The 10,364-nt window shown below is 39.3% G+C and overlaps 1 protein-coding gene across 1 annotated transcript in view; it reads right to left on the minus strand.

Moving 5' to 3' along the window:
* LOC111148163 (RAB1A, member RAS oncogene family) overlaps positions 1-8,585 on the minus strand; it is a 30,625-nt gene extending 22,040 nt beyond the window's left edge. Inside the window, exon 1 of the mRNA XM_022504606.1 lies at positions 8,362-8,585. Coding sequence (XP_022360314.1) covers positions 8,362-8,384 — 23 coding nt within the window. The 5' untranslated portion in view covers positions 8,385-8,585. The remainder of the gene's footprint in view (positions 1-8,361) is intronic.
* Between the last annotated feature and the right edge of the window lie 1,779 nt (positions 8,586-10,364).

Genomic DNA, 10,364 nt, shown 5'->3' on the forward strand with positions numbered 1-10,364 from the left:
ACAAACCCTTAACATTTCTAAAAAGACCTCTCTAATCATGAATTTTAAAACAAACTGACCACAGAAATGTTAGTCATTTAATTAACTGGTTCAAATTTTAAATTCCTAGAGTTAAGCACACACACTGAATTAGAAAAAACATACTACGACTGTGAAATCACAGGCCCTTGAGTTAAAATTCCAATTCTGCTATTTACTCTGAAAGCCCTTAGGTAAGCCATTTAACTCTTCTCTGCCTCTGTTTCCCCATCTGTAAAACTAGGACACTATTTCTTCATGGGACTGAGAGAAAGAATTTACATACATAAAATTTATGGCTGGTGGTAACAACTCAAATTCTTAGTTGTTGACCACATCCCACTACTAGCACCAAGGGTTCTGGAAAATCCTGCTGCTCAACAGTGCTCTGTTACTCTCCAGCTAAATCAAACCTTCCGTTAATAATAGAAACCACAGGCCTTTTCTCTAAATCTTTTGCACTATTTTGCCACTCTATTCTTTGAAAGTATCACAAGATTTAGTCTGTGCTAATGCTATGATACTGATTATACTTGTCTGAGCATGAGTCATGTTCTTAACTAATTGGTAAGGACCTGGGAGCAGAGTCCATGTTTCATAATCAAAAAAACACAACAACCCCCCCCCAACCCTTAGCATAATCTTTACTGGTGACAGAGAAAAAGCTGGCTGTTTTCTTTATCAAGCTTTCTTCTAAGATTAAATTAACTCTGAGTGTGTGTGCATGTGTGTATACACACATATGTGTATGCATTTACTGGAAGATTTTTTTAAAAATCTGTATTGAAAAAACTGTTAGACAAAAACAGACATAATTGTGTGATGATTAATCATATGTGAGAAAAGCTTTAAAACTGAAACCACTTGCCATTTGCATATATTCTAACACCCTTTATTAGATTATACATGTCAAATAACATCTGCATAGTACTGCACAGTTTACTCTGGAGACTCAGAACTGAAGTGGTACTAATCATATGTTTTGGATAAAGAAACAGGCTCAAAAATCACAAATAACTTGCAGAGGTAAGTGGCAGTCTGAACTTAAACCTAGGGTTTGTAACTCCAAATGAGTTTTTTTTATCACACCACTTTCCTTCAATGATTTATTTTATATACTTGGATGATAAAAATGTCAGTAAGTTAAATCATACATATAAAAACCTATCAGAATGAAATCAAACCATCTATGAACTGGCACACAGGACCTGACCAAATATAAAGAAAAGTGCAATTTACTGTTTAAATTAACTTAGAACATTTGCATTAGTAGAGAATAAGTTAGCTCAGCTCAAAAAGCATGGTAAATTTTAGAGTTCAGACTTCATTAGCTTTTAGTAAGTGATGAACCAACTGCTCCTCATGAAGACAGGTGCTACCAATCTACAGAGCACCAAATAACTACCCACAGCATGTATTTCACAAAGCTGCTTCAAATGTCCTTTTGTAAACCTAGCTATTCAACTATTTTTATAAGTTCCATCAAAAGCTTAAAACTATATTAACTTGGTTAGGCATTTATTCTAACTACATCCATATGCATTCTGAGGTAGTAAAGATACTAAAGAGATGACCTATTGCTCTTCATGAGAACACTAATGGTCTGTGAAGTTAGTATGCCTCTGTTTCAAGGCTCTTGGAAAACTTGGAAAACAAGGCTCATGTATTAAAAACTTAATGAGAAACAGAAAAGTAGCATTTTAAAAAAAGAAAAAGAACAGAACAGGTCATCAAAATAAAGCATGCCCAAAGACATCTCACATTTTAAAACGAATTAGTTCAGAACACCAGATTTTAAATTGTCATTTTCAGGTTTGCACTTTTATGCAAAATGTATGAGCATGTATGCATAGAAGGAACAGGTTCACAGAGTTTATCAAATGCTCCTAGGAGTACATAACCATAAATAGGTTAAGAATAACTGCCCTATATATCCAAAGAATACAAGAACACTAATTCAAAGGGACACATGCACCCCTATGTTTATAGCAGTATTTGTAATAGCCAAGATAAGGAAGCAGCCCAAGTGATCATCGATTGATGAATGGACAAAAATATATATAAAATATGAATTTACATGTAATGGAATTTTATTCAGCCATAAAAAAAGAATGAAACCTTGCCATTTGCAACAACATGGATGGAGCTAAAGTATAATGCTAAGCAAAGTAAGTCAATCAGAGAAAGACAAATACCATATGATTTCATTCATATGTGGAATGTAAAAACAAAACAAACGAGTAAAGGAAAAAAAATAAGAAGAGACAAATCAAGAAAGGATTCTTAAATATAGAAAACAAACTGATGGTTACCAGAAGGGAGGGGAGTGGGGGATGGGTGAGATAAGTGATGGGGATTAAGGAGTGAATTTGTTGTGATGAGCACCAGGGTGACTATGGAAGTGTTGAATTACCATATTGTACACCTGAAACTAATATAACACTGTTAAGAAACTAGCATTAAAATAAAAACTTTAAAAAAGAATAATTACCCTCAATCAAGTTGTTTTTCCAACTCTATAGGCAGAGTGGAAATGACAATAATTCCATTTAAGTACTATTGTTGTTCAAAGGAAATACATTCAGACAAGCAGAATCCATCACTGTTCTTGGAAAACTTCAATTACATCATTCATTCAACTTCATCTGTAAAGCTCACTAGTTTGAAGGGCAGACTGCATTAAATACCCTGTGTAAAGACCTTATGCCAAGCAGTTAGCACACAGAGTAAGCACTCGTTAAATACTAGCTACTATTAAAAAATGGTGTTTCCACATGTGCGCAAAGACACTTACATATAACACTTCTTGTCATAATTAGGAGTCCACAAACAGGGAACAGAGTAAACTTAATCAGAACTTATCACAACCTTGGATTTAATAAAGCTGAGTGTTCTGGTCACCTGAGCCAACCAGTCACAAAATTACCAAGGAAAGCTTCATTTCCTACTTCTCCTTTGTACCCCATTTCTTTAATTTAATTATTAAAGTCAGTCAACACACCAACACTTGTTCTCTTGCTCCTCAAGTCTATTATTTTTTTTTTTCAAATATCACCCCACCATTACCATTTCATAATCTGAAACACAGAGCAGTTCCAAAGAAAAGCAAGACCTAGGGGTTCTTCCCTAAATTCTATTGTAGACATCAAAGAAGCAGTATCAGCTCCACCTTCTACAGGAAAACAGTGGAATAGTCTGACCACTCCCTTCTCCCTGCAAGATTAAAAAAAAAAAAAAAAAAAAAGGCTTTTTGCCTAACTCTATTACTAAAACTCCAAAATTGAGTTCAGACAGAGTGGTAAAAAAAAACTCTAAGTGACACATCTAAAATATCTCATGCACTGGCATCCTATACCCATTTTTTGTTTATTTTCACCTTGAAACAAAGTATTTTTTAGCAAATCTTTAAAAAAATCTCAGGGCCCCTGGATGGCTCAGTGGGTTAAAGCCTCTGCCTTCCGCTCAGGTCATGATCCCAGCATCCTGGGATCTACCCCTGCATTGGGCTCTCTGCTCAGCGGGGAGCCTGCTTCTCTCTCTCTCTGCCTGCCTCTCTGCCTAGTTGTGATTTCTGTCTGTCAAATAAATAAATAAAATCTTAAAAAAAAAACAAACAAAAAACTCGGGGCGCCTGGGTGGCTCAGTGGGTTAAAGCCTTTGCCTTCGGCTCAGGTCATGATCCCAGGGTCCTGGGATCGAGCCCCACAATGGGCTCTCTGCTCAGCAGGAAGCCTGCTTTCTCCTCTCTCTCTGCCTGCCTCTCTGCCTACTTGTGATCTCTGTCAAATAAATAAATAAAAATCTTTAAAAGAAACAAAAACAAAACTCAAAAACCTTAAAAAGGATTTTATTAGACCTTAAATATTTTCATATATTAGAGACAAAAGTAGATAACATTAGCAAAAAGAATCTATTCTTAATTATCAAAAATGAAATTATTACAACTACAAAGAGCAAAACTATCCTAAACTTACAGTCAAAAGTGGCCAAGAAAACACATGTACACAAGGGACTGCTAAAAGGATGTGAATATAACAAAATGTTAGACCACAAATTACTAAGATTGCTTCCAGAATTAAAAAGACTGAACTATCTAAGACAAAATTACTTATAAAGCAAAATTCTCTTCAAAAGTCAATTAAAGAGTCAATCAAAGCACATCTGATTCTGAAGCTCTTCCATCTTTATTATTTTTTAAACATTAAAAATTTTATTTGGAATATGTAAGAAAGTGTCAACTCTCATTTTAACTTAATTATGAAAAAGAAATTTTTAAATGCAAAATTTCCATCATCTTCAAATGATCTTACAAGATCGTCTATTCACACGAAACTCTCTAAGATTCATTCTGCAGATTCTATAGAGCTCCTAGAAACTTACACTACCCAAAGAATCATACTTGCTGATTCTCTACAGACATTAAATCATATACTCTATGGTGAGAATACTGGTTATTATTCTTCTTTAAAATTTTCTGGATTTTTCAAACCACTACCAACACCACCAAAATGTCATCAAGACAACCAACAAAAAAGCAACTTACTTTTAGTTGATTTATGCTTCTTTTCTAATTAAGAAAGTTCTAAATAAAAATTCTATGACAGCCAATTATGACATACTTATTAATGAAATTATACTGACACACAGACAACAAAACTAATTAAGCTGCTTTTACATTCAAATCCTTACCTTAAAAAAAATATTAATTCAAAGCACACTGCTGGGGGGACAAAAAGTCAAATGTTCCTGAAGTCTACTATGACAGAAGAGCAAAGTTTAAAAGACTGACTAAATCTTGAGCCATAATCTTAAACATCACTCCAGAGCCATATTAAAAAACAAAACAAAAACAACACATTTACTATAAAATTTTTCTGCATTAAAGAACTACAGTTGATCCAAGTAGACTACTACAGTCCTTCCTATTATAGTTAACTGGAATATCCATGATAGGTAAACATACTTTATTAACACATTCCTTATAGATGAAGTAGCCAAAATGATTTCCTTGACACTAAAAAAAATCCACTAAAAGCTAATGGATTAGAAAAAATGTTTCTGGAATGAGAATAATGTTAAGCATTTCTCAACCAGTGTGCTGAAATAATCACTGCCTGCTTTACCACCTAGCTCAGAAAATCAAAATCTTTCTTCAGATCTCCAGAAAAATGAAAGCTCTGATCTTTTCCATCTTTCCACTATTCAGATCTCACTTTCAGTTGCTTTTTCTTTTTGTTTGTACTTGAAATTCAGACAAATCAGTCATTACCCTTAATATCTACTATAAAGATAACCCAGGGTTTTCATTTCTCCCTATTAGCCAAATAACACAGAAAGTAGTCAAAGGGACAGCTTAAAATTTAACCTTTGACTGATGTATTTATCATCCTCACTCCCAAAACAAGCTTACAATTTAAAGATCATAAAGTAAATTCAATAAAAAAGCTACCTACAAGTAATCCTATGTCAACCAATAATCTAAAATCCTGTTCCTTTTGAGAGAATCAAACCTCTTTTGTCAAGAACCCATTTTCATTACTAAATTCAGTGGCACCCATGAAGCAGTTTTAAATGTTTCTAAAAGGAATAAATTAGTAGATGATAACCAAAACCAAGGAATATTCAGATTGGACTTTTAAACATTATCTAGTATACTACCCCCCCTTCACATTAGCATATAAGCGTATGCTATAACACATGTATTATAATATATAATATACCCAACATACACATAGCTATAAATGGTAGGTATTAAGACAACATCATGGAATCATGAAAGGCACTCACCCATTAAAAGTTTGAATTTAAGAAAAAATTTAAGATTTTAAAGTTCAGAACAAGGTATTAAAGTAAATAGACCTGTATTCGGTGATAAAACTCTAAGAATTTCTTTCCTTCTTTTCTCTATTTTCCAATTTTTCACTAATTACTTTTATGATGGTAACAAACTTCATTAAAGACGGAATGAAAAAACTGCTGAGGTCACATTGTTAAAAATCTGCCTGCTGGATGCCCTTGTGACCTTCTCCAATAAAATGTCCAGCACCTTCCCTCCAAATAATTTTCAGTAATGCTCTTAGAAAGGTTTTTCCAAACTCCTATTTTATAGACACAGTCTAGAATATAAATATAGTAGGCCTGGTACTGGCCTAGTCAATGGCAGAACAAGTATAAAAATGATTTCTGGGTTTGATTCTGTTAAGGTCATTAATCTGACCGATGGTTTGGCACGGTTTTACTTAAAAACTGCTATCACTGCCATTTATTAACAAGCCTTCCTTCCCCCCCTTGAAAAATCCTCCTCATTTCCCTACTACTTCTCTAAACCTATTGCTAATAATTCCCTCAGAAGTCTCTTTTCTATATATTTTTCCTGAACCCAACTAGCCAACCACAATCCACCATCCTCCTCTGAAATCTTGTTGCTCCTCTCCATCCTGCACATGTGGAACAAACTAGATCTACTGGTATCTGACATATATAACCATCTATTTTCTATAGCCCATTTTAAACTCCTTGAGGGTAAGGATCATATTCCTAAATCCTAGCACTATAGGAATGTCATACGTGATAACGACATATACCACTTAGAGTGCTCTTATGTTTTCTTTTACCTATACTCGAATTTCACAACTACCCTGATAGGAGTAACGACTCCTACTATCCTATTTTACAAAAGGAGAAACAAATTCAGAGGCTAATTTGTCATGGTTCTGTTCAACTAATCCTAAAGATCTATTTATAGTACTATATGTAGCAAATACAAGAAACTCCCTGAAAAGAGGAGGTTTACAAGTCTCCGTAAGTGGCAAATCCATGTACTTTATTGCTGCCAGGAAAACCACCAAATTAGGGACCTCCCTGATCTCCCTAACCGTGCAAAACCAACTCTGTCCTCCGAGTCCTTGATAAAGAAATTAAAAACGGCCAGCATAGCAAATATGGCTATGAGAACACTCAACTTCTTAAAGTATATAAAATTTTAATGAAATACAGTGGCTTCTGTTTAGTGCAAAGGGGGACATTTCGGCATCAAACCACCGTATTACAAAACTTGAAGTCAGAATGCATTTTGCAAGAGCCATGTGACACACACATGACAGTCAGCTAAACTGATGGGTGGACCTTTTAGGGGAAATGTTTAGCAGTAACTGACCAAAGGAGCAAATATACTCAGCTTTTAAAATACTGATTTTTACTTTAAAAATAAGTATTCCCTCTTTCCCCCAAAGCCTTCTGATGCTGAAGAGGCATACTAATCAAATCTCCAATTATTCATTAATTTATATACTAAACTGAAAGAAATTTTAAAGGGCCGCTAAGGAGCGCCCAACGAAGTCTTCCCAAGGAAAGTGAACACCAATTCCCAGGAAAGGTGTCAGGTGTGTCACATATGCTGTGGTGACTTCTTGAGTAAGCAAGAAAAAGAAATGCATTAACTTTTCATGACACGTCATGGAACCTCACTCCCTATCTTTGAGCAACAAGCAGGTAACCCAAAACCTACAGATCATAGAGCCCATTCGTTTCTCTTTCAACTTGACAGCAGTCGTCCTTTAATTTGATAATATCAGAAAAATGTTAAGTCTTAGTTGTTATTTCTCGACCTACAGAAAACAAAATAACTTCTGTGTCCTCTAAAAAAAAATTCTCACAAATGTCCAGGTTTTCAGGAAGGCAATGGGCCCCCTGAGTTTTTGAAGAACTCCAGGAAATAACTTTAAAAAAAAAAACACTAAAAATTTAAAATCTCTTCTCACCATCTACTCATTCCCCTCAATCCCACGCAGTCCTGAAAAGCATCCATATTACCTGCAACCTGGCCGGAAGGGTGAAAGAACAGAGCCAACAAGCTCAAGATTTACAAGTAAAGCTGGTTTCCACCCTGACGATTCTGACAGCTCCGCAGAGTGCGGGCGCAGGGTCTGACAGTGCCCTCTAGGAGAGCTCTCCCACCCTAGCCTCTCCCCTTAAAAACAAGTCTTCCTTCAAAAGTCACTGCCTCCGCGTGAAGCTACCCCTTCCCACCGCCCCACCACCGACTCCCAAACGCCCCAACACCCTCAAGACTGCTCCTCCGCACCGGTCCGACACTCAAGGCCTTCAACCTGACCCGTCCAGGCCCGGGCGGCTCACCCCTCCGGCCCGACCCCTCCCCTCCCCCCGGCCGCCCCTTCTCCGTCAGACAATGGGGCCCGACTCCCGGCCGCCAGCATCTCCTGCCCTACGACCCTCACCTCACCGCAGCCGAGGCTCCCACCCCTGCCTCAGCCCTCCTCGCACCCCTTAAGCTTTTCCAAGCTGGCCCACGGACCCAGCCGACCGGTGCTCTCCTGCACTCACTATTCGGGATTCATGCTGGACATGTCACTGCAGCTGCCGCCGCCGCCACCGCCGCCCTTGCTGCTGCAGCCGCCGCCCTGACTCTTCACGCCACGGGTAACCGAGGGAGAGGAATGATATAGGCTGTTCCGGGAGAGCAAACGTCTTTCCCCACTCCGTCCCCTTAGAACACAATCAGCAGCCCCCGCCACTCAGCTATCGCTTCCACCCAAAATGGCCGCCGGCGAACCAGGAAATAGGAAAGCCTTAAACCAAGGGGTCTTTACACAGCACAGAGGGCGGCCGCACCGCGCGGCACGCCGGGAAAGAGAGTTCGAACACCCAGTGGGCGCTGAAGACCTACGGTGCGGCGCGGCAGTCAGGACTCAACTTCCCGCGAAGCCCCGCGCCCCTGGTGCATGCGTATTTGAAAGCTTGTCGCCCGCCCCATTCCCCACTCTCTCACCTCCCCCTCTTGCCCCTCCTTGCTCTCCGCCCCGCTGACTCGCTGGCTAGGACTTCGCTCGGACTCCCCCTAGCGGATTGGCTAAGTCCGAGCGGCCCTGGTGATGTCATCAGTGAGACGTGGCAGCCGGGCGAGTCAGCGCCCCAAGGGGAAGGGGAAGGGGGAGGGGAAGGGGGAGGGGAAGGGGGAGGGGGAGGGGGAGGGGAAAGGGAGGGACAGAGGGCGGTGTCCGCCACGAACTGAGGATGGGGCGGGGGTGGGGGTGCGGGGGGTGAACTGGGGACTCCGAAGGGTGAGAAGAGATGGGTAGAAATCAAGGGACAGCCTGATAGCAGAGGCGGGGAAGGAAGGCCGGCTGGAGTATACGCCCGGCGGGTCCTTCCGCCTGTGAGCCAGCCTGAAGCTTGAGCTTTCCTGCGGATCCCAGGACGTCGGCGATAAGGACTAAGAACGTAAGAGGAGTCGAGGGGCCTCTGTAGAGAACTTCAGGTCTCTGGAGAACACGAGGCTGTTCTTTCAGTTCTCTTCCTTACTCACCCAACCCCACTGGATCTGGTCATTGTCCAGTGTTGGCCACAGAGCACACTACCAATTTCTCTTTTCATTTTTTACCATTCCCTTTCCCAGCCTCGATATTACAGGAGCCTCCGAATGCAGGCTGCCTCTCATCTCTGTCCCAGACCCTTTGCACACATAGCCAAATTTCTCTTCCTGAAAAATCACTTCCATCATGAACCCACAATTTTCAGTGGCTCCACTTTTCGGGGAAGCGATGCAGCGCGAAGTCAGCCAGAAATTTAAGATCTTCCTGCCCTGGTCCCAGGCCTCAATTTGAACCGTAATTTTAGTTATTTAATGCTGAGCTGTTCTGCAAGATTGAAAAATAATAAGCGAGGGAAAGAAGCAATTCATCACTACCTAGTGCCTAGAAACTCCAGGAGTAATAACATTTATAAAACTAAATAATGTTAATTCTCTTTAATCAGCTCAGGAATTTAAATCTCCACTAAACGTTAACATATTATCTTGAATTGCAAAGGGCATAGTATAATACATTGTCCAAAGTTTATCTTCCAACTTATCCTAAGAACCAAGAAATTATTTCCCAAGAGTGATTGCAAAATCACTTTAAATTCTCGTGACACTATAATACAGAAAGAAAGCAGTTATTATTACCCACTTAGTAACTATACTCCTTAACCCCCAAATTCCACCATGTGCCTTTGCTGACAACCTCATCAAACAGCACACTAGCATTCCTTCACATGATACTGGCTTCTGAAATGAATATGGTCACCACACCAGAAGTACCCTGAATGGATCAATGACAGACATCCCCCCCCCAAAAAAAAGTTATTACTCTGGACTCTTATCCCTTCTTGCTTACTGTGATTTCACAGAAGAAAAACTCAGAATCTCCAAAGAACTTAACCTGAAATAAAAAATGGTTTGTTAACTTGTCTCTCCCATTAGGAAGTACCCACTAAACCTCCTTTAATTATCTATTTCCTTTCCCAATAAAGAGTTACCTCCTAATTACTTTTAACTTCAATGAGAG

This window comes from Enhydra lutris, unplaced genomic scaffold (assembly GCF_002288905.1).
Source record: "Enhydra lutris kenyoni isolate GAN:26980312 unplaced genomic scaffold, ASM228890v2 scaffoldscaffold18, whole genome shotgun sequence".
In the NCBI taxonomy this organism is placed as follows: domain Eukaryota; kingdom Metazoa; phylum Chordata; class Mammalia; order Carnivora; family Mustelidae; genus Enhydra; species Enhydra lutris.